This window comes from Cygnus atratus, chromosome 2, assembly GCF_013377495.2.
Source record: "Cygnus atratus isolate AKBS03 ecotype Queensland, Australia chromosome 2, CAtr_DNAZoo_HiC_assembly, whole genome shotgun sequence".
Classification (NCBI taxonomy): Eukaryota; Metazoa; Chordata; class Aves; order Anseriformes; family Anatidae; genus Cygnus; species Cygnus atratus.
The window spans coordinates 57,907,740-57,934,715 of NC_066363.1; the positions used below are offsets into that span (position 1 = coordinate 57,907,740).

At 39.5% G+C, this 26,976-nt stretch overlaps 1 protein-coding gene across 19 annotated transcripts in view; it reads left to right on the plus strand.

The window, feature by feature from the left end:
- TPK1 (thiamin pyrophosphokinase 1) overlaps window positions 1-26,976 on the plus strand; it is a 322,063-nt gene that overhangs the window by 187,323 nt on the left and 107,764 nt on the right. For 15 of the 19 annotated variants that reach the window (XM_035552546.2, XM_050709115.1, XM_050709111.1 and 12 more), the window contains 2 exons: window positions 7,464-7,559; window positions 23,744-23,890. In XM_035552546.2, the coding sequence (XP_035408439.1) occupies window positions 7,464-7,559; window positions 23,744-23,890 (243 nt within the window). The remainder of the gene's footprint in view (window positions 1-7,463; window positions 7,560-23,743; window positions 23,891-26,976) is intronic. The other 4 variants (XM_050709121.1, XM_050709120.1, XM_035552547.2 and 1 more) reach the window with 2 other exon arrangements.

Here is a 26,976-nt window from a genome sequence, read left to right on the forward strand (position 1 = left end):
TAATGTTACTTTAATATGTGTTTAAACGAAGTTACAGCATTTTAGAAACATTACAGTTCTTAGCCTTGGTTCAAAGTGCATTCAAGTCCACAAAAAAGACTCTCACTGACATGGCTGGGTAGTGGCTCATGTTGTCCATGATCGATGGCATGTGTTTCCCTTCTGTCAGAGGCTGACGCTGTTCCAGCACTCTGATTTCCCTTACGCACGCTGCCTTCATACATAAATGCACACAGATAGAGGAACAATTTCTGTTTACACTTTACTTTCCAAGGAAAGAGAGGTGCTCTAATCAGCCCTATCAATAGGTTAGGCTCCAAAGGGCCCAATCAGTGTGGTAGACAAAAGATTTTCACGGTACTGATTATAGAGTCAGCCTGACCGTCAATTAAAATTCCCTTCTCTGAACTTTTGTTTTTAGATAAGGAGGGCCACATAAGGGAAATTTCAAAGAAGATCCAAAAATAGCAGGTGGCTGTCACTGCTGTGCTGTGCTCAGTTTTAATCATCAGATTGGAGAAATAACATGTCTGGGTTCCACAGAGATGTACAAATGTAGGTTGACTGTTTAAATGCCAGAAATGGGTATGGAGAGGCATGGATTGTAAATTCGAGACTACAGCTGCTAACAAGCCCTTCTACTTTAGTTTTTTAGTCAACACCTTTACCTTTCTGCTTGGTTGTTCAAAAGTGGTAAAAGTTGTTAGTGATCTTCTGATAAATGTATTGTAATTATGTGTGTTTCATTGCAATTTCTGACCTGTGGGTGAGTATCTAAGATGCTTGCTTTTATTTACCAGGCTTAATAAATTCAAAGAATTCGCTGCAATACAGGTAATCACTGTGAATTTATCCAGCAAATGTAAGGTTACCTTTGTTGTTTGGCTTTTTTTTTCCCTTTAAGAAGTTGTTGTTTGGGTTTAGTTGCTGTGATTTATGGTGATTATTATCTTTGGTTTTCTGCACTTCAGTTTGCTCTAGGTGGCAAAGAAGGCATGTTGGCTTTCTTTGGTATTGTTCAAATACCAAATAAACAGATGCATATTTTGTTAGTTTCAAGCAATCACCATGATTTCATGATCAATAGACTTTTCTTTTGAAAGGGGGCAACATAATTAATGCAGAAGAATACTTTCATTGCTTCTATCTTCACATCAAATATATGGTATAAAAAAGCTATCCTCCATCAGAAGCCACATGCTGCCTCATTAAAAACACAAACAGGAAACATTTTATTTACTTTGAAAAAGACCGTATCAAAATAGAAAGAGGGGAAGGGAGGAGAGGCTGCAGCTGTTGCAGTCAAAGTTTCAAGTACATTGCCCTTTTTTTAACACTCTCAAATTTGACAAGTTCATGTAGCTATTGGTTTGCAGAGGTATGCATATGTTTACATATATTTACTGGGTTTGTCTCATGCCACCAGGCAATACTTGCTTAATAAATCAAGCAGTGTTACGTATGGTTAGAAAGAAGTGATGGTCAAAAATGGATATTCTTTGTTTGTTCTGGGGGGTTTCACTGGAGTGTAGATCTCCATTATTTGGCTTACAGTGCATATGCTTCATCATGATTAATAAATTCCTGTAGTTAATCTGAATGGCAGCACCACCTAATGTGCAATTGGAAGAGTCAAATCATCAGCCACCCCAGAACTGAGGGCCAGGCAATCTGTACAGTATTAGTTTTGTGCTGATGCCAAGCGGTCAGCCAAATTTGAGTCCAAAAAATGAAAGAAAATGCATTTCACTTAATTATGTATTTTTGGCTATTTAAATATCCAATATCATTTTCTCCAATTACACTTCCTTTTTATGGACTCTACTACAAAAATCAAAAGGCAATTCATATAACTAAGCTGATCAGAACAGAAGCTTTTCAATACTAGTTGTTCAACAGTATTTGAAACTACCAAAAGAAATGAGTGAACATGACTGCTTTGCTTTCTGTATTTGCATCCTACTCCCCAAATGCAAAAGGATTCAACTGACTAATTTCCTCCTGGTTTGTAGTTCATAGAGGTAAACCAACTGCATGGTTTTGGTGCCATCTTGCTACATAAGTCTCCAGTAACTTATGGCTTATAGGAAATCTATGCAGCTTTTATAACTATCAGCAGTTTAAGCTAGAGGGTCTTGTTCTCTCTCTCTTTTTCCAATCCTGCCCCTTTTAAATGTTATCAGGAACATTCTAGTCTGCTCCCTCTCTGCCCCATGCTAGCATTCAGTTTCCTTTCTGGGACAGTTGTTTTGGATCAGTTGTGAAACACAGACAGGCCACTGTCTGGGTGACTTGTCACCTCCAGAATGCTTCCCAAGCTAGTTTTTGTTGTTGTTGTTTTCTTTCTGATACTGATTGAGTTTTCTGGTCTCTCCACACCATCCCCCTAATATAGAAAGAATGGTAGAACATAACTGTCATCTATTAAACTTGGCTGATTATGCATCCACACATCTATGTTCTTGGCTAGGCCTGGTCCACGACTTGCAGTCAGACCCTGGGGCCCCTTTCTCTTCTTCAGCGCCTGGTCTAGAGCAGCACTTGTCTTGGATCCATTTTACTCCAGAGTGTAAATATTTGTCTGCATATTTGTGTGCAAAAATGTTTGGGGGTTGAAAACATTCAGGTGACTGCAGCTAATATATGAAGGTTGTAGATGTTAGGGGTTTTTCTTCAAGCGGGCAAAAATGGAAGAGGGATCCAGGAGGTGAAGTGGCTGAAGTTCCCTAGGGCCAGAAATTTACATTAAAAAGAGGAGAACTAGAAACCCTCTGCCCCTTTGCAGACCCCGTCAGGTTCTCTGAGCTGGAAATATTGCACACCCATATAGTGCATGTAAGGGAAATATACGTTAGGGAAGTCTGAACCACATGATGCATGGGAGAAGGCTGAGGGAGACCAACTCATTCAACTTCCAGAAGAGAAGTGAAAGGGAGATGACGTTACTGGGTTCCCCTTCCTTTTGGGAGGGCAGAGGAGACAGAACCAGACTCTTCTTCAGACCACTTCAGAGTGGTCAAGCAGTGGAACAGGTTGCCCAGAGAAGTTAAGGAATTTCCATCCTTGGAGGTGCTCAACATGGCCTGGAAATGGCCTTGAGTAACCTGAGGTAGTCTGAGCTACTGCGAGTGAAATGTTGGACTAGATGACTTGCCAAAGTCCCCTCCAACTGAAATTATTCTGTGAATCTGTAGCTGTTACTTAGCAGGCCTGTGAGGTGCTGGGATTGACGGGTGCATTACTGTTCTGTTGGGTGAGACGGCAGGTAAGGCTTAGTGAAAGGAGAGTCTTTAGAAATGCCATTTAATTTATACAGCTTCCTTAAACTTTACCGTTTGTCTTTGTGGTGGTTTTGAGAGGCTCTGTAAGCTGTCTCATCTCTTTTCTTTTAGCTTCAGGATATATGATTTTCCTCTGTCTGACGTTAACACTATACATGAGTGCATCTGTGTTGAGATTGATACCTCAGAATTGAGCCTTACTTCAACAACAGTCATTAAAAGACTGAACTGGATATCACTGGTGCACTTGCTGAGCACAGCCAGACACAGGCTTCAAAAGCTAGACTCAGAGGTCTTGCCATAGGAGGGCCTTGGAAATAGAGTGCAAATGAGGATATCTTAAATATTCTGTCCTAATTATATTTTCATGCTTGTAAAGATTAGGGAAAAAAAAAAAAAGAACAAACAAAAATTTCTTTTACTAAGAGATTAATGAGGACATGCGGAATGGACATCTACACACTGCGGTCGTCAAATGCACAGCATGCTGTGATGCATAATATTTCTAAAAACGGGAGAAGTACTGAGATGTTCAGATTGACATTTCAGTGCCTGTCTGGTTTCAGTGCCTGTCTGAAATATAGGGTTCAATAATCCTATTATGTGTGTCTGGCACACTCCTCCTTCTTTAGCAATGTGCCTCCTATAACTGCTATAATGAGACAGAACAGCCAAAGTCTAATTCTGTGTGCGCCTCATCCTATCACTCAGCAAAGTTATATCGTCATCAGATGCAATCTATTGTTTTCTTTCCTGCTGTGTGCTATTGATTTTTCTAACCTTTCTTAATGTTACATTTGCTTGGATTTTTAACTTTCTTACCAAAGGTTAATGTTATTAAGTTGAGCAGATTCTATAAAACTACAACCATTATTGCCTATCTTGCAATTACTATAGCGTCCTTTCATTAAACCCTGGCTGCATCAGAAAGCTCTGTCTTGAAGATGTTCATCATTTGTGAATATGGTGAAGGTTGACAAGAACTGCACCTGAACTGTCGCCCAGTTTTGTGGTATAAAATACTAGATTTTTTATGTCAGGAGTAACAGATTTACCAAAAACTCTCACCATCAGTGAACATGAACTGAACATTCATTCGTTCCAGCAAGGTCAGAGAGAGGATACGGGCAGAGTGCTGCTGCCTGTTCTCACTTGGGTCTGACTATGCCAGTCTCTCTGCCATTCTGGCAAAGGGAGCGGGTCTAAAATCTCTTGTCAGCTCCCAAACTGGTTGTCTGTTTGATGTGGAAAGAAAATGAAGAATCACAGTTTAATTTGAAGGAATTGATGGCTTTACTGGTGGCACTCTTGTCAACATTTTTTCAGTGTGATCTACAGTAGTACTTGTATAAAGCATCAAATGTGCAGACAGTGAGTGAACGGTTTTAGGATACCACTGTTGAACTGTTTCATTTTTAGCTACTGCTGTCACAGCACCATCTTGGTATCAATACAAGGTACATGTTGGTACAGCAACCTGCATTTATAACAAATAGTGCATTTGACATCCCATTTACAAGTTTAGAAAATCACATTTCTGTGATTCTGTCTTCAAGGCCTTCTATAGCAAATATGTGGAAAACACCCTGGCAGGGCTGAACATGGGATGTCCATGTGTGGTACTTCACAGCTTTCTTCTGGAGCTGTGGCAAATGACCTACAGTGCCTTCCAGCCACTATATTAAAGTTATCTTGCTTTGAAAGTGACACGTAGTTGCTCCAAAGAACTTATTTTATCAAAGAACATCCTGAGAAGCTAGACAAGAACTAACTTCAAGCAAAATGTTTTTAAACAGAAGAGAAGCTTTTAATTCCAGAGAAGCTGTGGATGCCCCATCCCTGGAGGTGTTCAAGACCAGGCTGGACGAGGCCTAGGCTGGAAAAGGCCCAAGCTGGACAAGGCCCAAGGCAACCTGGGTGGCATCCCTGCCCATGGCAGGGGGGTGGGAACCAGGTGATCTTTAAGGTCCCTTCCAACCCACGCCATTCTATGATTCTATGAATTTAAGCTGTTATACATCATCACTTTAAAAACAGAGGATGTTGAGTAAGTTTGGTCTTTCCCGGGTGGAAAGCAGAATCGCAATGTATCTGCAGCTACCAAGAAGTGACTGTCTAAGGAGGATATCAGGCTTGTTAGTGAGTGCCGGAAAGAGTATTTCAGAAGTTCTGGCGGCAGGTTGGGGTTAAATCTATTATTTATAAATCAGTACCTATAAACCACTTCTGCCAGCACCGGGGAGCCAAGGAGTGGTCCTGGCAAAAGATAAGACTTCCTTCTCTACTGCTAATTCAGGAGCTGGTAACTCATGTTCCCCTCTTCTCCCGTGCCCTGCAGTAGCTGTCCCCGCAGTTGATTTTGTCTGCATCTGTCATGTTCTTGCACTGTTCAAAAGCTGGTTGTGCAAGACCAGGGAGGTTCTGTCTGTTTATAGCTGCTCACAGCTCGGTCTCTCTTGCCACTGTCACTGCCAATAACGAGCCCGCCTGAGAGCAACTTGTTCTTAGTGGATGACACATCTTTTCATTTAGAGTGGGCTTTGATTAACAAATTAACTTCAGAAGTTTTCAGGTCCAACTGCAAGCTTGCTGGATGGGCCAGAACATCCCTATACCTTTCTTGGGCTCCCTCAGTGTCTCTGGCTGGCCCTGCACAACTCCCATATTGATTGCAGACCACAGTTGCCTTGAGGCCCTTTTTCCCCTACCAATTTTATGTTTTGGCCATTCCTGGTGAAGACTGGGAACATGGCAACTCTTCAAATTGTTTGACACTTAGCACTGAATTCAGGTTCCAGTTGCATTTTCCCTAGCCTCTTCGTGGTGGTAGCAACGTTGCTTCTGCAAAGGGACGTCTTCGGTGACACCTGCTGATGCATCTATAGCATGCTTCACTTCAACAGGCCTGTTATTACTACCTGAGAAGGCATTTAGAGTAACACGGGGTATCAGAAAGTTTCTACTTTATTTTTGACCATTTTTCCTTTTAGAAGATTTTGAGGAGGGAGGAAAAGTAAGGGGTATAATAAAAAGCATACCATTATCTCCTCCTCATTTCTTTCTCTTCATCCAGATCCCCCACTGCATGACAGTTTTGTTGGGTTTTATATGCGTTCTGGCTGTGTGGGGAAGCATTTCAGTGATAGCATATGTCCTTCTACTGGAGACTCATTATTTTATTGTGTGCAATCCACCAAACTCTCCGTGTACTGGTCTGGGAAATTTTGTCTTCTATATCTTTATTTTTAGCAATGAGGTAAAAGCAACTTGAAAGTTCTATTTTTTTTCCTAATGTTTATGAAGTACATTATTTTGTTACACAGGCACACATGCAAAGATTCTGTATTCTGAATGTTTTTCTCTTATCAGTTGTTATGGTGTATAGAGAAACATAAAACTGTCAGATAAAGAAAAAGCTAGGAGGCTTTTAAGCGGACCTTGAAGTGGTAGGAGAGGGAACCTCTAAATCCAGCATGTATGGTTCTTATTTTAATTTATGATGCTGTATGGGTATTTGGTATCTTTGAAGCCCCTTTGAGTAGTGACTTTATGTGGTAGATACACTTCATTTTTCCTTACTCAGCTCTTCATCAGAGGCTCAGGAGTTGCTTTAGCACTCAAGAAGTCTGAACTACTGCTCTTCTCCACTTCAGCATGCTCTCATCTATGTTAGCCGACTGCAAGGAGATTGTTGTTATATTACTACAAATTAACAACTTCAGTGGTTTGGGAAAACTTGAAAATTTTGTATACATACATTTATACACATTTCAATATATGTAGCAGAAATGTAGTAACTGTAGTACCAGAGCGGGACGTCATTTTTCTGGAACTTGATCCTGGAAGTTCTTTATCACCCAGAGCTCACTACACCAGAATTTGTCCAGCCGGCCGAATATCGTAGAACATGCTTATCCAAACTCACGAATATACTCAATAGGTTTGGAATATCTGTTTCTGTGCCTATCAAAGAGCTGTTTTATAATAATTTTTTCAGCTGGGACCTAGCTGGGTCTTTGGGCTCTGTAAAAATATAGCCTTTTACTTGATTCTTCTGTCTCCATGCAGAGACTTTGGGATTTGTTAACTGTAATTAATTTCACCAAAGACAGCATTAGTTCTCAAAACTGAAATTTGTGTTTATTTTATTTTTCTCTGTCTGTTTTGCTGCTTCTTCACTAGGGGTGTGAGTTAATTGAGACCATGGATCAAGATTTCACAGACTTCACCAAGTGCCTTCAGATCCTCCAGAAAAAGATAGCGGAGAAGGACCTGCAGGTAAAGGCACAACATCTACGTCCCTGCTTGTTCATAATTACTCTTCCTCTCAACATACTTAGGTTTATGTTTTAAGTTTGCACTGAAATGAAGTATTATCTTCTGTAGCCTTGCCATTCTGAGCTTTTGCCATGTTTACTGCACACCTTGTAAACATCGATGCTTCTGCTAAAAGAGATTACTCAGTGTGTCAACAAACAAGCGCTGGCTTTCTTAAAAGGCAGCTTGTATTGATTTCTGTTAATGAACAACCCAAAATGCAGAAGAGCTGTTGTGGCTGGTGTTCAAAGCAGGAGTCCCACTTTGGCATGTAAATATGTTTTCAAGTCTTGGCATACTGAGCCTTGATGTTCATATCTCCTTCTTCTCTCCTCCCAAAGGTGAGATGGAAGGGGGAATCTTATCCTGCCAACATTACATATGGTGAGCAATATGTCCTTCTCCAAAGGTTCCCCTGAAATCAAATGGAACCTTTGCAGAGCAAGAAGTGTGCTAAACTTAAAAAGAACCATATGGAGTTGTCAGCTGCTCCTTTCATTGGAAAGGCAAAGGAGGCACTGTGCCCCCTCCCCTTCCATAGTTTGTCTCGTAGGCCTTCGTTTCATCTGTCTGAGATGCGAAGCTAAAATTTGTCAGGAATTTCAACGTGATGAGTTGATGGCAGATGTGCTCTTGGGATTGCTGTTCTTTTCTCCCCATGGAGCATTCCTTCTTAAGGGCTGAGCTCTCTCTGGTCTCTAACTCTGGGTGAAAAGAGCTGAGAGGAAACAGCTGTTACATCCTCTTACCAATAGTGAGGGCAAGAGACTTATAAGAAAATGAAAGCAACAGCACACAAGATGGAAGGGCATGTGCAAGCCTCCTCCTTTCCCATTTTTATTGTAGCAGGATAGGAAAGTTCACTGACTTCCTGAAATCACTTGTTCTCCAACAAGGTAGCAAGAGATGGGAATGCCAATACCACTCCCTCTTTTTTCTCTCCTCATTCCAGGCTGATTACCCAGGTTTTGCTGGCTGTTTTGAAATGTCTTAGTCTTCTGAAGGAGGTGTATGTCCATGTGACACTTCAGAGTGCTGTTGCACAGTGCACAGTACATGCTGTTGTTCATCAGTTGTTTTTTTTTCCCCCATCAGTGTAAACAGAGATAGGAGAGTTCCTCATGCACCTCTTATCTGTCTGTATGTGAGCCAGGAAGCTCTTTGGTACTTCATTTTTTTTTAATTAATTAATTTTATGCATTTATCATCAGAAAAGCACACCGGGGTGTCTTTCCACCTAGAACGTGAATGATAATGAGTGTGATGGGAACTGATGAGCCACTTACACCTAGGACTTGTTTTGACTTTGACAAGTAAGGTGCTTCCCTCTTAATATAACTACCGCTAGAATAAAGAAGAACCTGAATGTTTCCTGGATTCAGTTCATTATCAAATCTCAGCTACAGAGGCATTTTTTAAGCTATCACAAGAGGTTTTATAATGAATAATCAATGTGTGGTTAAAATAAGAGGGGTGGGAACATGACAGCTTACAGATGTGTTTCAACAGTAAGTAGTCTATTTGTAAACTTGGAATTCTTTGATCGCTCTACTAGGTAAAGCCCTGTTAAGTTAGTTAAAGGATATTGCACTATAATCCTTTGTGATGTTTTATAAAGTGCAAGCCAGAGTGTAATTGCAGTAATTGTGTAGAGTTCACGCCAACGCACTAAACCTAAGACTTCAGTTTAGTTACACTGTCATGCTGTTATACTTAAGACATAGTTGAGACCTGCTTTAAATGCAGTTTTTCAGAGGTGCAAGAAGTAAAGCAGACATGTTATCTATAAACTAAGTACTACATTCCTTAAATGCTAGCTGCTTCTTTTTTTTTGCGGTATCTGTTCCATGAAGTATAAGAAGATGCTATCAGCTAATTCATACTCACTAACTAAAGCATACATTTTTATTTTTGGTTTTCTGCATTTTCTGACATAAGGGGCTTCAGGAAGTCATTGATACAACTTAAGCAACTAATATGCGAAGCTTAAGCAAAAAGAACACAAAACTGTATCACAACTGTATAAAGTAGAAGGGTTCAAATTTTCCCTATGATCAGAAGTGTTAAGTATACTTCATTAGGAGGAGGGTTGGTGATACTTTTGGATGCCCTGATGATGCAGTGCTTAGTTTGATGCCTGGTTCCCCAATAACAGAGTTTCTGAGCATTTGCAACATTTATTGGCCTCAGTTAATGGATGCAGCCACTTGGCTTCTGTGAAACTCCAGCCCCTATAAATACCTATAATTGCACTTAATTTAGGCATCTTTATGGGAAACATTTTGCCATGAAAACGTCAAGTGATAAGGAAACAGACTGTTCTAGCCATAGATCTAAAACCTTTGAGGAGAATGCAGATATCTTCCAAGAAGAAAGCTGCCACTGAATTCTGCAGTCACTCAGAAAGTACACACATCTGAGAAGAAAGGTCCAGGGTCTGAAAGTGGAAAGAGAAAAAGTTGTTCACCTGCATTTGCATTTTGGCCTGAAGTAGAAACTTGCATGTCACAGTGTGGAATTTTTTCTCCTTCAGGAAAGACTATCATAAAAGCTTTCCTTTTAACTGAAAATATTAACTAGGTAAAATATGTTTTTCTGGTTCCAGGTGAACAAAGATATATCTCCAGCTTTGCTTTTTACTGATTCTGGCTGGCTTAACCAGGGTACGTGTCAAAGAGGCACTATAAGTCTGTTTCCCAATGATTTATAATTGAAATTACCAACAAGGAAAGTATCTTTTTCGTAGATAATAAAAAAAAAAAAAAGGACAAAGAAAAAAAAATTTACAGTCATGCTGTGTGTGTGGCTGCTCTTTCTGGGTAGCAATATGCTAAATTAGGAAATTAATTAAATTCAATGTATAGCCTGGATCCATAATCCTGTGACATAGTTTGTCTGGATGAAGTTCAACTGTGAGACACTGAAGTATTTGAAACAGATGTTCTTCAGTTGGTTAGAGAATAAGTTATCATTTATCTGCTGCACTGGATGGATAAAATTTCTACCCTGATCTATCAGTCACCTTTATGGAAGTTCTATGTGAACGAGATTTTTGAGCTCCCGGGAGCTTACGGGGGCAATATTTTGTTCCAAAGGAATTCAGTTTTGGTAGTTTGTTTTCCATTTCCGCACTTCTGTCCTCCTCCTCCTCTTCCTTCCCACTCACCCAGATTGCTTGTGAACAAATAACTTTTGAACAGAGGAATAGAGTACTGAAAGGTAATCATGTCATACAGCTTTCTTGCCTGTGGCCACCTGAGTGACAGACACAGTGAGACAGATGCTCAGTGCCCCCACAGAAGAGAAGGCTGCAAAGTCAGTTTAGATTTAACTGGTTGTTGGAGAGTTCAGTTTGGGAAGAGGCCTTAGGAATGCCTTTACCACAATGAAGGGTACAACTGGAGTTAACAACCTACTGAGACAGATCTGGGAGAAAAAACACCTTGTTAGTTCTTGAATTGCTTGTTTGATACAAAGAGCAGTAATTCTGTCATATAGAATACTTTTCTGAGTTCATTATTACTTTTCCCTTTTCTCAAAGAAAAACTCTTAGAAAGTTTTTGAATCCTTGGGGTCATTCATTTCTGGTTTACATTGTGTAATGTAATACCATAATTTGCTTGCTTAGCCAAGTCATTCAGGAAGCAGTACTCTGGTCATTTTGTGATATCTCAGTCATCTAATTGTGTATATTTATAATCACATACTGCAGTGAATGTTAGGACAAGCAGTACCAAGCTGTACATATGGAAGTTAGAATTGGTCTTAATTTTCCCTCTCCACAGCCCTAATTCATTTGTGAATTGAATTGTGTTGGTTGGGTGAAGTACCACCAACAGAATCTGACTCCTGAACTTTCTTTCCAGCCTAAAGGCTGTTAAATATCCCTTTCTCTTTCTGCATGACTGTGAGTATGCATGTGTACACACATGTGCATGTATGTTTATATACACCCTCAACTTTTCTGGCAGCATACCTTCCTATCCCTATGTGATGTTTTTTTAATGTCATAATAGCTCTGTCTTTATTTCTGACATTTGTTTCTTTTACCTTGTTAATGGTCTATTCAACTTTACATGTGCATATTTCATTTTACTGCTTTAATCACTTTTTTTTGTTCTATAGTTATGTGAGTACTTTTGTTTCTTCATTACAAGACCTTCAAGTAAACTTATTTTCAGTAATTTCTGTCTGATATGATTTGCTGGTCTTAACTTTCTCTTATATAACACAAGCTATTTCAAGAAACCATCTGAACTGGCAGAAATGGTAGACTTGCTTACAGTATCTTTTTTGAGATCAGCAGATCTCACATTAAAAGTGAACATCGTTATCTCCGTTTTGCAGATAAAAAGCAGATGTACCGAAGTGACTTGTCCATGGTCTCCCAACAGGGTAGTGGTCCAGCTGGGGATGATCCTCCAGCTCCTGGTCTTTATCGTGCCCTCTTTCCATAACGCTCTCCCTGGTCTCACTCACAGGCAGCTCACAGCAGCACACTCGAGTAAGATGTGGAAGTGTATTTATCAATTATGCAGCTCCAAGGAGAATCTGCATAATGTAATGATAGATTTAAGCCATTATCTTTATCTCAGAGTTGCAAACTCCGTGTTCTTTAACTGTTTCATCTAAAATACCGTTTAGTCTTAAAGCTAAGCTCCGGGACTTTTCATTTAGCTTTATTATCTTTTCTGTTTAAAAGTTAAAGCACCTCATTTGCTTACATGAGCTGAAGATATAAAAAAATTGATTTTATTGAAAACTAAATGCCTTTTAGTGGTTTAGTATTAGTGTGTTTCAATTGATAATAAAAGCATTAGTGTCAATATGAAAAGGTGAAAAAATCCAAAGCAACTCTTCTCAAAAACTCATTGCAGTAAAGGGATATTATACTAACATTTCCATTTTAAAATTGCATTTTAAAGGTTCACTATATCAGCAGCCTATGGTATTACTTCTTTTAAGTGAATGCAAGCATTCTTCCCTTTGCCCTTTTATAGGAAGTGTAAAATTAGTCCACTTTCTTTTCTGTTGAGGGAGACTAAGCCTAATGTAGTGAAGTCATGTGTTCATAAAGTGCTTGAGAGAAGACAATGAAGTGCTGTTGATGTTCCACTTCAGCTATACAGTGTTCAAACAGCATATTAAGCACTCCCTGGTTTGTCTTTACCCGAAGAAAAGGACCCTGAAGGAAAAGAAAATGCCATAGTAAGCAGATGTAATGATTTAAAAGAGAAGAATTTCTTGACATAAAGAACAATCCCATGTAGAAAAGATGTAACCTGACTCTGTTTGACCAGTCTTTGGTTTTGTCAGTCTGTTGAGGTCATTCTTGATGGCATGACATTTTTGTAACAGTTAACATATTGGCTTCAGCTCCTGACTGAACTGAAATTTTGCTGCTCGCATTAGTGGCTGGTAATTTCACGGAGGGACACTAGTTCTAATTTTCTAAAAAACTCAGGGTGCCAAGAACAGCAGTGGGAATGGTAGTTAAAGGAAAGCCTAGGAATGAGGACCGGTGGGTCATTACAAGGATTTGGGAACAGGCAGTATCAAAAACAGAGGGAGAGGCAGTCTGGAAGATACCAAAGCTGGCATGGAGCAGGACTGTGCAGCTCTTAGGAGGAGACTGAAGTTTATGGCTCTGTCTGTATGCAGGGCTAAGAATAAACCTGTTCAGTTTTGGTGGCACTGTTGCGTTTTTCTTCTTAATGCCTCACTGGAGGAGAATAGAAAATGCAAATGAGATATATTTAAGGGAAGTTAAATACATTTATAAAAGGTTTCTACACTGTCAGGTGCTATATCAAAAGATTTTCATAAGTTATTAATAGAAAAATCCTCTTCATAAACCTTTCTTGTCAGAAACAACCAGATCTAAAGTGTTTCCTATGAATTCCCACTTTAATGCGTAGAATCTCATAATAACTTTCAGCAGGGGTAAATCCGCCCTGTAGGGTATACAGACATATCCTTGACTGCTGACCATTTTGACTCTAAGGTCTAAGTCCACCTTCCAGAAATGCAACATCTACCCCATCCCACCTACTGTGGAAATATTTTAAGGCTTCCCGTTGTGAAGGTATGGCAAGGTACATTTCTGTAATGAAGGATATCAGAAACACCCTAATCTTTTGTGAAGGGAGCAGGCTGTCTACCTGTTCCTCTGTAACTGTGGGCATCAAGAGACACTAAATATCTTAGGCATTTGTGTTAAATAATTTAACGTAAAATGGATGTCTGCAAGAACATACCACATCGTATACTGTGAATTTTTCTTATGCAGTGCTTGAATACTCTGCTGGGGCTTGTATTTGGTCTGTGAAGATAATTTAAAGAAAAAAGGCAGAAGCAGAACAAAATTGATGGAGAATGTATTGATTTCCGTTTGTTAGTTTAAAAACACAGATAAACCCCATGTCAAACTTTGTGGTGGAGAAGAACAAAGGGGGCAAGCACAGTTTATTTGGGCAGTTTGGAGAATGGAGAGGTTGCTCATTAGCTAGACTATGGTATCTATTCAGAATCCAAGGTTTCCGACAACCGTCTACCATTTTCACAGTTTAGCCATGAGGTAAATATTTTTGAAATACAAAACATGAGGTTACTACACATGGCTTGCCGTTCCATTTGTAATCACCAATTTTGTCCCGTTTATAACTATTTTTGATAGAAAAAATGATTTTTTTTTCCTTACCATGTTTTTAAATTAATCCAGCCTCTTTTGCCTTCAACAGCAGAGTTTATTTAGCTTCCCCGATAGTAGCAATTGCTGATGTAACTGCCTCCATGCTGGGAAAGTGGTGGGCTACATTAACATACTATTATTCTCAAAAGGCTGTTGCATGTGTACTGGCGAAGTCTTGGAGATGGAAGCGGTAGCAGGAAATCTTGAAGAGCCATAGGTTTTGACACCAGGAATTTTTCTGCAGCTTGAGGACCAAGAGCTCAGTTTGTTGCTTGAGATGTTCATAGAAAACTTGAAATTATTTTTTTCCGTTTAACATATGAGTACTGTGATGTTAGGAAACATCCCCTCTGTAAGTTATGAGTATTTTTATGAAATTCTGTTTGGTTAATGAGATGTAAGCTTATCTTTATAATTAAGCATATTAAGAAAATTGTGCTGGTACAGCAAATTTTAACTGCAGATTATAACAGCCAGTACATTTTCTACATCCCAAGTATGATATTTTCCTATTAGATTGAGATGCTTGTCAAGAATAAATGACAGTTTTGTGGCTTTTAGGTATTTTTATAAATACCTTTAGCAATTTGCTACATCTATAAGTAGAGAAAAATGGCTTTGGAGAGAACAAATTGATGAACTTCATAAACAGCAGTGATCTCGTCCTTCAGTCAGTAGGTGAATCAACAAACTAACCTTTTTCTGTGCCATCTATTCAAGGTTTCCTGCTCAGGGAAACTTATTTAACCTAAGTAGTGCATATAAGAACACTTACTGTTTTGGGGTTCTTTGTTTTCATGATTTTTTCCCATTTTTGTAACATTGGATTTTGAATAATCAGAAGAAACAGTGAAATTGTATTACCAGTCAAATCTTTTTAATCTGTTGTAGGCCCTTTTAATTTTTTCTTGCCTAGATAGGAATATTCTGGAGGGGGAGAGGGGCAGGGGGGAATGTAGTGGGACTGTAGCAAAATATAAGTGTATGGGTGCATGGGTAGTGCTGCACAGAAGTGGTTTAACCTTATAGTCCTGAGGCCTCTCTGTCTTCTGCAGTCCTTTGACTGTCCCTTGTTTCTGAACCTGGGCCGACACCAGCAGTGATCAAGAATGGGGGGGAAGGGGATTGGTCTTAGAGCAATTTATGCTCTTCACAAATATTGTGAAGCTCAGGCAGCCAGGTGATACCTGGGAAGCCCATGGAGCGTTCCCAGTCTGACAAAGGCAGTACCACAAGTTCAGCAGAGACTGAAGGGACTTAGCAGCAGAGCTGCCCTGGCAGCCAGGCTTTTCTACTTCTGATGTTCAGTGCTGTTCTTTTTTTTAACCAGTTACCTTTTAATTTGACTGTGTCAAATCTTTCTAAGGGGGTGGCTTTGGGAATGGTCTCTCCAGCTTTCTTAGAGTACCTGTTAAGCTTCCCTTTTAAACAACTGAACAGCTAAACACTGAACAATTAAAGCTCAGTATTTGTGCAAATTAAATTTGAGCATAAAATGTTTACAGCTTCACAAGCGCCTCCAGTTTAAAGAAATCACGCTACATTTCTTTATAAGTGCATGGATATATTTATATGGTCTAGAGGACAGTGTGGAAAAAAAATAGATTTCGTAATGAATGTAAGCTGACGTTATTCAGGCTATGTTTAGCTTACCTCCTATAAATACTGAACCTACTCTGAAAAGGAAAATTGACATCCAAGATCCTAACCCACTTCCTTCAGTATAAGAATATGACTGGCCTCCTAGAAACAAATGTATAAATTTAGGACTTCTTCCTGCAAATCAGTACTCCCATGAAGAAGAAAAAAATCTGTACTGCCCAAGTATTCAGTGAAATCACTCAAAAGGGAAACCATTTGTAGCATAGGGCCTGAGAGACATGAGGAAATTTTTCTGTCTTTAGTTTCAGGTCTTATATCTGACCCTTGAGTATAATAAGACAGGTTATTATCCCCTTGTTCATCACGAAGATTAATGTTGAGACCAGTTGAAAATACTACTGCTCTGCTGGGACCTATCAGGACATCCTCAGACCTGTATGAACCCAAATTTAAACTTTTTAAATAGCAGAGCTAATGTCTCCTCCTAGTTAGACGCAAATGTCTCTCTTATCATTATCTCCTCGGTGTTGTTGCTGTAAGAGAGTAAGGATTCAGTATAGCTCCGCATTATTTATGGTGTCTTTTATACAAACTTCATTACTAAATGTTAAAATATGCAGGAAGAGCGCCTGAGCCTAGCTAGCCTGAGCCATTAACTCTTACTCAGATGAAGTTTAAAAAAAAAAAATAAATAGCTTTGGAAATGGAGATTTTTATTTCTTTTTTTTCTGTGTTCTGTGCAGAATGCTTTCCTTTAAAAATGTTTGTTATCTAAATTTAGCGTGACAGAATGAAAATAAAAATAGGCAGAAAATGAATTTAAAAGAAAAAACTCATTTGGTTTAAAAAGCCACAGGAAAAGATTTCATCTGTCACAGTGTTAAAGTTGGCTTTCTCTGTTCGTATGGTTGTAAACACCTGTGGGCTGCTGGCAGTGCATTTCACAGAATAACCCTTTTTTATAGAAAACCTACCCTGCTGCCTGGAAATACAACACATTTGTTCACCTCCTTTGTAACCTTTCCAAGGATCCTGGGCCAGTGTCTGATCAGGAACTGAAACAAAAAAAAAAGGGGGGGGGGGGGGAAATGTGAAGGGAAATGAAAGGAAGTTTTGTGACAGTGAGAGAAAATAATTCTGTAAAGGATCTCTAAGCGTTGGGGTCCCGAGTGGGTGGGGACCTTCCTGCACGAGGATATCTCTGCCAGCATGCCCCAGCAGGAGCCGTGGTCCCCCTGGGGAAATAACAGAAGCTTTTAGGAGAGCCTTACCAGCAAAGAAGCCCTTCACTGTGCAGTGCTCTGCCCACCCATGGGACCAGCCTTTGGTGTGGGCTTCAAGCTGGCTTGGGCTGCAAATGGTGCAGGGTGAGGGGACACGGTGGGTTGTGCTTGTGCTGTCCTGCTGGCCTTGGCACAGGATGGAAGCATGTCAGAGGAGAGGAGAAGGAAGGCCATTCTGGATGATATTTGTTTTGTACATGCTGGTCGGTTGTGTTTTTAAATATAGATTTAGTGCACTCAGGTGTAGTGATGCTTTTGGGTAGTAATCTGAAAGAAAACAGACTGCAGTATTAAAAATATATATGCTTTTGGTTTTATACACAGTCAGCTGGAGACTTTGCAAATGCTACCTTTGGATTATGCTCTGGATTTCTTTTAAGTAACAACTGACAATCAGAGTTAAGTGAAATGTGAAATATAAAGCTCACAAAGAACAGATTCTCTTGGAAAAGTGATCCTATCTTCTCCTCCCTTGAGTTGTTCATTGATGGGAGGTTTTAGTTAGTTTGTTATTTCTTTTTTACTCCTGGAGGCAGTATACGAAGAAATTAAAAGCACAGCATGTGCCAAACACAGCTTTTGGCACTAGAGACGAGTGAATATGGGATCGTTAAAGAGATTTTCTAGACCATTTTAGCATAATCTTTTGAGGGTCTCTTGTATTGCTGCTAATAGAAATCTAGGGCTTGCTTTCTTAGAGACATGATAGCTTACAACAATTTGTTTTACTTTTCCGTGGGGGTGACACCACAACACACACACAGTCAGTTACACATCACTATCAGTGGTTCAGCCATGGGAGCAGTAAGGTGCTAAATTGGGGTAGCTTGCTACATGTGAGTGTCTTTCCATGCTGTTTTGAAATAAGAGTGTATAAATTTTGCAGAAGACATATGATTGATGGTACTGGTTGTTCATGCACACAATAAACACATCGGGGTCAAAACCAGAACATGTTCTCCTCCAAGCCTCAGTGAGCAGGTTACTCTAAGAGTTCTAGTGCACTTTTGCCTACTTGCAACGGCATGTAAGGGTGTGGAGCAGGGACGCTTCACTCAGAAAGTTAAAGGCAATAAGGAATTCCAATGACCCTGATCTTGTACGCAGCACGCATTGTAGAGCTTCACTCCAGCTGAGCAGCAGTAGTAGAGCAGGCATAATTGCTGTCCTTACTCTCCCCAAGGCACAGGGAGTACTGCTTGATCAAGGTCATCCACAAATATTCAGCACAAGAGCAAGCAGTCAAATTCAGATTGCCTGGGATCCAGTTCACGCGAATTTCACAAGTTATTCTTCCGTACTTGCAGAAACCTAAAGTCAATGGTTATGAAGTTTATGTTCCACAAAATTTATGCCAGATGATGTCGTATATACCCACAAACTTTCCGTATACCTGTAGGAGATAGAAAAGCTAAAGCAGTGAAGTTGAGTCATTCAGGACACAGATATAAACACAAGACAACAGTAGAACTAAGACTAAAGCATTTCCTTCTCCTCCCATCTGTGGCTGGATTTCAAGATTACCTTTTCCTGTTCCATCTAGCTATCAGGTGTTATATGTTTTAAGCAGACAAGTGCAATCTGCATATTTGTTGTTAGAAGAAAGAATTAACCTCCCACTTGAAATACAAAGGATTACAAACAGAGAAAGTGCTCAGGTAAAAATGTAAGAAAATGAACAAAAGCAAGAAATGCTTTGTGCAGGAGCTGACAATTGACCTAGAATAATATAATATGAAGATTAGGGAATCGGTGGGGTGACAATGAAACTGATTGAAGGCTATCATCTCAGGCACACAGAGAGGATGACAGCCTTTGGCTGAGGGCTCTTGCTCCCGTGAGGAGTCAGATAGCTAAAGCAACAAGCACATTTCTGCTAGACTAAAGAGTATCCCACCTGAGCAAAGTTCAGATGCTGCTGTGTGACTGTGCATGTCATTCCCATAGGAAATGAATGACATGCCCTTTATGTAAAACATTGAAAAAGAAAGCCAATATAATCAACTAAAACTGGCAACATCTTACTATATATTTGACATTGATTGTGGGATTTTAATCATTTATTAAATTTACATTGCAATTTTGTGGATGATTTAAATAAAAAAAAATTTACTGTGCTCTGGCCAGCACAAAAGAACTAATAGACCTGTGGGAGAATGAGCTGAAATCTACTCTGGCTCATTTGTTATCAAGGAAAATGCTTGCTGTGTTTTAAAGTCATTGGTACTAAAACCAGTGCACAGACCAGAAAGGATACATCTGGATTTTCAAACCACAACCTGAGTCATCAAAATTGTCTTATGAACAAAGAAGGCTTTGTTGTAAACTGACTGAAATTGATAACATGTTGTAATGATAAAGGAATAATAAACATAGAATTCACACCACAACTTAATTGTTTACTTTTCAGTATATAATATACTTCAATATATGCATGCTGCTACAGTAATTTTATTCTCTGTATCATCTCCCTCCAGTATTTTAAATTAAAGCAATAGGCTTATAAACGGTAGGAAATGAAGAAAGATCGTGAAGGGTGACAAGATACCAGTGAAGTGAGAAGGTGAAAAAAGGAAGCAGTGTTCAAATCAAATATGGTATCAGATCTGTAATTGGTATAGAAATATCTTGGGTATTAGCAGTTGATGATTTCCATGGTCTCAGAGGGAGGAAGCTTTATTTATGGCTAGAGAGCTTTTACAACATCTCGGTTATTCTTGCCTTTGCTCTTTCCTTTAGGGGTGGTCTTTTTCACTGTTTGTTCCAGTGCCACTATTTGCTGTCAGTAAATGTGTTCCCTTTCATGTAGTCACTCCTCTGAGACTCAGGCATGTTTGTTTGGAAATCGTCTGGCTGAAACTGAACTCGTGTAGAAGAGAGTCCTTTGAGTTGTCTGTCCAGAGCCCTAACCTTGCCCTGGGGAGAGAATTTGAAGATAATGAGCACAGTTTTGAAAAGAATGGGCACCCTTTGCTGTCAGTTTGAGCCTTTGACTTTGCTCTTAGATGTCATGGTGATGCTCACATTACAAGCTAGATACTGTACTCTTTTCACCTACCTTGGGTAGTGCCCAGCTTCCTCTGTCCTTTCAACCCTTCTCCTCAAATATGTGTTCATCAATTTTATAAGGAAAATCCTCTTTGTATTTAATCCATCCATGTCAGAAAGAGGAATGTAAGCGGGACCAGTTGTCACAGAAGAGTGGTTAGAAAGCCTGCAACCAGTTTACAGCAAATTGCACGTCAGCAGTCTCCGTGAGAGTGGGAGCGGGAGGCTGAGCAGCTTCACCCTGACATGGTGGCAGCCTCTGCTCCCTGAGGTCACAGCCTGCCCAAAATTAGACCTTAGGGGGAGAAGAAATGAGCAAGTCTCTGAATTGCCATGTACAGTCTTTCTGTATGCTACCCCTCTCCGTTTAACTGATGTTTCCCTGATGTTTGGTAGCAACTTCTAACACCCTTTCAAGAGATGCTAATGTATAAGTATCATTTAAAGATGACTGAATCCCCTCCTTAGATCTTCAACTCTTTCTAAATTAAAGCTTGATAGCCCTTAAAAATGCTGTGCAACTCAAGTCAGGTTTTAGATAGTCTAAGAGAATATGGTCCCCTTTACGCTGTGCTTGCAATGATCTAAGCTATTCTTTGTAGTTATTTCGAATTTTATATCCTTTTTTCAGGAAATGAATAGCGCAGTGTGAAAACAAATTGCGTAAAGGGACTGCTGACAGGACGTTTAAGTGAAGCATGGACATTTCAGTTGAAGTACAGTGTTAGTCAAATGCTACCTGCTGAGCTGATTAGCAGTAGCTGGGTATAATTCTGTAGCCTGTGTTGTATGGGAAATCATACTAGAAAAATGAATGGCCTTTTCTCTGAAGTATGTGAATCTATAAATGCTCTGTGCTTTGGTATTTACTTTCTCTTTGTCTTGTTCTAGAATGGCCAAGAGTCATGTATATGCTTTCATGGCTTATCTATTTTCTTAAGTGCATGGTGGAGTGAGAGGAGCAGAGATTGCAGGGAAGGAGCTGATTGTTTTGTTAGCTTGAGGTTTTTGTTTGCTTGTTTTTTTGAATGGAGGTGATAGTTTTAGGATGAAAAGGCTTTTAAGGTTTTGCTGGACTAAACCTTTTGTGTATTTGTTAAATAAACAGTGTGTATATCTAAACCTTCAAACAGAGGCTTTAAAAGTCCCACAATGTCTGGATGCCTGTCACTGCTGCCAGAACTCTCTGGTGAAAGGCAGGACTGTCTGCTGTCACACAAGTGCAGAACTTAGCTTTTCTCCCTGCCTGTCCCTTGGATGCCCCGTCTGGTTTTGTTTCCATACCTGTCACATACTTGTATTTTTCATTTTCACAAATCCGTGCAAACCCTGTATAATAGTTACATTTCATTTCTGGGCATCTTTATTAGCCTTTTCCCAGCACGCCACAACCCCAAACCTCTGTTTTAATGAATGCCTTATCAACAGGTCTACTCCATGCTAGATTGGGTTTGTTTTCTTATTTTGAGGGCACCAATCCCAAGGTTCATTTTGCTATTGCTACTGAAGAAGGAGTAGGATTTCGGAATCACTTCTGTCAGACTTCAAGATACAGAAGTATTTTTGGTTATGTTTTTCTACAACTTGCAGTAGTCACACAGTATCACAGAAAGATGCAGTCAGTGAGCACTTCATTGTCTCAGATGTCCTGTACTTCGTGGTAAGTACACGTGTGCAACTAATATAGCAGAACTTGTCTGACGTGCTGACAGTTTTACAAGGCAAAGAAGACACATTCAGAATGTTAATGCATCATGTTAATTAACAGTCAGTGTTTCCTTCATTCTTAACATTAAACTGTAGAAAAAATCAAAGCTGAAACAAATAAGTGAAAACAATATACGGTGAGATATATATACCAGGAAACTGTACAATAATTGCTCAGCTTTTTGAAGGCTGGATCAACTGGGCTAATATTTAAGCTCCAGTCCCATTACTCACAAGAAAAATACCATATATGTGAATTACTCATCCTTTGCAAAGCCCCCTTAACTTCACTGTGGTTTCAGGTTAATGTAGCAGATTTTTTCTTATGGCCTCCATTAGGGCAGGGGGCATTTTTACTGGTACTTGACTGGTAGGGAACTGGTGGTGGTGGGTCTTTTCAGTATTATTGTTTTCAGAGAATTGATCCACCTTTTTTAATCACAGTCAGCAGCAGCCAAACAAAAGCAGTTTGTTTCTACAGTGGAATCAATAAAATGGGAAATATATTATGGCTTAGCTGGGGACACATGCTTTCTACCTTTTGCTGCTTTGTCTCTATTTAAGGGTAGGTTTTCCTACCATTCATATTCTGTTAGTCATGTGTTTGCTTTGTGTGATCTGTAATCCACACAGAAAATATGTGCCCTCCGCAATACAATAATAATTTTTTTAATGTTTGCTGCTAACATAACATGCTATATTGATTCAGCCTGGGTTTTCTAGTGTTTTCCTGGTAGTGATGAGAAAGATGGTATAATTCTTAACCAAATGGAAAAGAGCTTAATTTTCATGCAAACCAATATTCAACAGAATCATAAAGCCCTAGCCCTGGTAATAAAAATAGAAGCCGATGTTATTAATGCATCATTCCGGATACACAGAGCACCATTATGTGACTCCTGGGCTGAGTAAAACTTCATGTAATCACAGTGGCCATAGACTTAAGCCCTATAAAGCTGGAAACTTCAACAGATAGCCATTGTCGATGCAGCTTCTAAAAGCTGCGTTGTGTTAGGGCTCCAGATATGACTTACTCAGTGGTAGCTTTTTAAATTACAATTACTGAACATAATTGATCCGCATTGTGGAAGTAATAATAATAATAATACTTTGCACTCAGTAACCTGTGTAAGGATCTGAAAGCTCTTAACCAAGGTTTTTGAAGACTCCCTTTCTGCTTATTGAAAATAAAAAGCATTCAGGGGCTTGTTGGAGCATGAGAGGATCGAGAGTTAAGGGCAGCAGCGGCAGGCGGGCTCCGGGCCTGTGGCCAGCAGCCAGGCCACGCTGTCTGTGGGCCTGGGGCTTGAACAAGAGGGTGCTCCGGTCTCTGGCACAGGCCTGGGCTGCAATCTCCCACTTCCAAAGTTTATCAGTAATGGAAGGAATCATAGAATGTTTTGGGTTGGAAGGGACCTTAAAGACCATCCAGTTCCAACCCCCCTGCCATGGGCAGGGACACCTCCCACCAGACCAGGTTGCCCAAAGCCCCATCCAGCTTGGCCTTGAACACCTCCAGGGATGGGGCATCCGCAGCTTCTCTGGTCAACCTCTGTCAGTGCCTCACCACCCTCTGAGTGAAAAATTTCTTCCTAACCTCTGATCTAAATCTTTTTTAATTTACAGCCATTACTCCTTGGCTGAAATGTCTGTATTTGAGATTTACTTTTGTCTAGTCGGTAGTTGTCTTTTTTCTTTTACTTCTTTTTTTATTTTCACAAAGTGATTCTGTTTTTCATTTTCAGGGTCTAGAGATCACATGTGAAAGTATCCTGGTGGCTGTTCTCTCTGACTGTTTTTGTTTTATCTTTCAGATCGATATGATTGTGACTTTGGGTGGACTTGGAGGACGCTTTGACCAAATTATGGCATCAGTGGAAACACTTTTTCATGCAACAAATATCACTCCTTTTCCAGTGATAGTTATCCAGGAGTGCTCGCTGATTTACCTACTTCAGCCTGTAAGTGCTGTGAAAAGTTACTTCATAATACACCTGACCTTCCATCTCCCCTCACCCTGTAGGTCTGGCACTATTAACTGCTCATTTTCTTAATTGTAATCTATAGGGACACAACCTAAATTGAAAATATATTGCAGAGCAGTGGACAGCAAATTATATGCTCTGCACTCCTGCCATGGAAAAGATCATTTTTAGTTTGTTCAGGATAGGTTTGTTTAAAAGGGGAGGAATGCTAAATCTGAGTAAGTCTGGGATTCTGATTATAAACAAAAAAAAATCTTTAAACTTTTTAATTAGGTTCCAGTAAGTTTAAATTTAGCATGCAGCCCTTTGCATGTTGAGTAGCAATACAGACATCTGCAGTATGAGAAACAAAAGCTACAAGATGAAGATACGAGAGAGTTCCTGACAAACGTGTCAGGCAGAGTTCTTGTGTGGTCTGAGTGGTGCAGTTCGTTATGATGTGGATCCAGTGGGGATCAGCAAGGGAATTTATTTAAGATGTATTATTTTTTTTGTGTGGTTTCAGGTCTTATTCCATTTATTGATTCATAAAACAACACACACAAAAGATCTTGCAGGGCTTCTGCTTCTAAGTTTTAAATTAAAGGCAAATCTAAGCATCAAAGAGTCTTCTCTAACAGCAGTTCATTTACTTGGAAATATCTTTTTCCTGATGTCAGGCTTTCTAGACACTTAACTAACTTTTCCATTTTACCTTAGGCAGCGTATTTCATTAAAATAAATAACATTCACAGATAAATTTGACAAAACCCTGCACCACACATGCTTTATTGTAATTTGAGAAAAGAATTAATAAGGTTCTATGAGATTATAGATTTAAATCCACAGGGGCAAATGCTGTATTAACAACTTTTAAGCACTGTGTCTGCAGGAAAGACTGTAGGCGCAGGAGCTCATTTGCCAGTATGGCCAGGAATGACTGTGATCATTTGTTGCAACGCTACATGACTAGAGGCAGCAGAGTGAGGGGAAAGTAGGGCTGAAGGATAACTGGTTAAACTCTGGAAGTGAGGAGTAACTCACATGTGGTTGGTCTATGGGTGCAGGACTTCACTGGCCACAGTTGATTAATATTAGGTTACTTTTAAGAACATGTTGAAGAGCTGAAATAAGATGGAGAATTCCAAATTTAGCTTACAAAATACTTACTTGGACTGGAAAGACTAATTCTTTTAATTCATCTTTTCCATAAGTGACTTTGAAATGTCACAGAATCACAGAATTGTAGGGGTTGGAAGGAACCTCGAGAGATCATCGGGTCCAACAGCCCTGCCAAAGCAGGTTCCCTAAAGAAAGTTTTCCTAGTCATGCATAAGGTTGCTTTCAGAAGAGTCTTCAATGAATAATTAACCCCTTTGCAACTTGAAAAAATCAATGATCTGCGTATTTAAATAGAAATTAAGGTTTCTAACTCTTTGGGTTTGCTGGAAACTTTTTTATGTTCTGTTTTTATCGTGCTGTATAAGAAGCATTTAACTTTTTTGTTGGTAGGGATAGTTCCACAGGATATTATTTTCTACCATCCCTGGCTGTCAATCTGCATTGCTGGTAACTGACATCTGTAACTTCAGGCTGTTTCTAGCGTTCAGGAATAAAGGGCAGATATAGAGGGCAGGCCTTTTAAGCAATCTTAATGCTGACTTTAACACAAAATTGCCTTTCACTGTTGGTTTAAACTTGTCGCTGTCAGTATCTTCAGTCAACTGTCGTGGTACCTCCAGATAATAGTATTAATCCTGTATAGCTTAGATAAAAATCAAGTGAGTAGTTTTACACATAGGGACAAACAGGAATCCTTAACTTGGAAGTACTCTTTTTTTCCTATGGAGTTCAACATGGTATTTTTCTCTTGTAAACATCTTGTAAATTCTCTCTCTTTCCCTTCTCTTGTTTGTAATTTTAAAGTCAAGGTAGGAGGGGGTTGAACACAGTGGGAGACCAACTGACTTTTTGAATGCAAGTATGGAAACTGTGCAACAAATGAAGCAAAGTTTTGAGATCCGAATGCTAATGCAAATGATAAAGTTAAGAGCATCTTGCATTTCCTATAAAATGTAGAGCTGAAATTCCTTCTCTCTTGGGTAAGAAGAATCTGATCTTTATTGGATTCTTTGGATAAGATATATGAGCAAAATATAACCATATTTTTGCTTCGGAATAACATTAGCCCTCTGCTCACTATAGCGGGAGATTAGTATTAGTTCTATATCATGTGTACCTAGGCAGAGGCTAAAATACTTAGATAGAGCAGTGAAACTCGTAATCCCATGACAGCCCTAGGAAGGATAGAAAGAGGAATAGCAAATCAAGCTGCTGAATATTTAGCTACTAATACGGAAACTAAGGGGATGACTCAGTGAGTTATTATGTAGGAAGAAAAGAGTACTTCCAAGCTAAGGATTCCTGTTTGTCCCTATGTGTAAACTACTCACTTGATTTTTATCTAAACTATACAGGATTAATACTATTATCTGGAAGTACCATGACAGTTGACTGAAGATACTGACAGCGACAAGTTTAAACCAATAGTGAAAGGCAATTTTGTGTTAAAGTCAGCATTAAGATTGCTTAAAAGGTCTGCCCTCTAAATCTAAGTACACAAAAAGTTACTAAGTAATTTGTTTGAAATAAAGTTATTCCATATTACTGGAATGTTGATATGGAAGGGCACAGAAAAAAAAAATCAATATTTAATACACCTGTAAAGGTACACAGTATTGTAGGAAACATGGTTGGAGTCTTGCTAGAAGTCTTCAGGATGAAAGAGAAAGACGGCAAGGACAATGCCTGACTTTGAGTCCACTGCAGACTGCCAAGCAAGGAGGACCAGGTCAACAAAGCCTTTTTTTGTTAACCAATAATATTATCCATGTACTGAATGTAAGGGTAATCATATTTTTATGCAGTCAGGAGTCTCTTGAGTTATAGGCAGACAGTACACGTTTTTGAAACGTATTGGGAAAAACGTTGTGGTGTGGAATGCAAAGAAAGCTGCAAGGAAGAACACTCTGGAGTCAGAAATAGGGAGACTGTGTAAGAATTCCAGGAGGTGATGCTTTCTC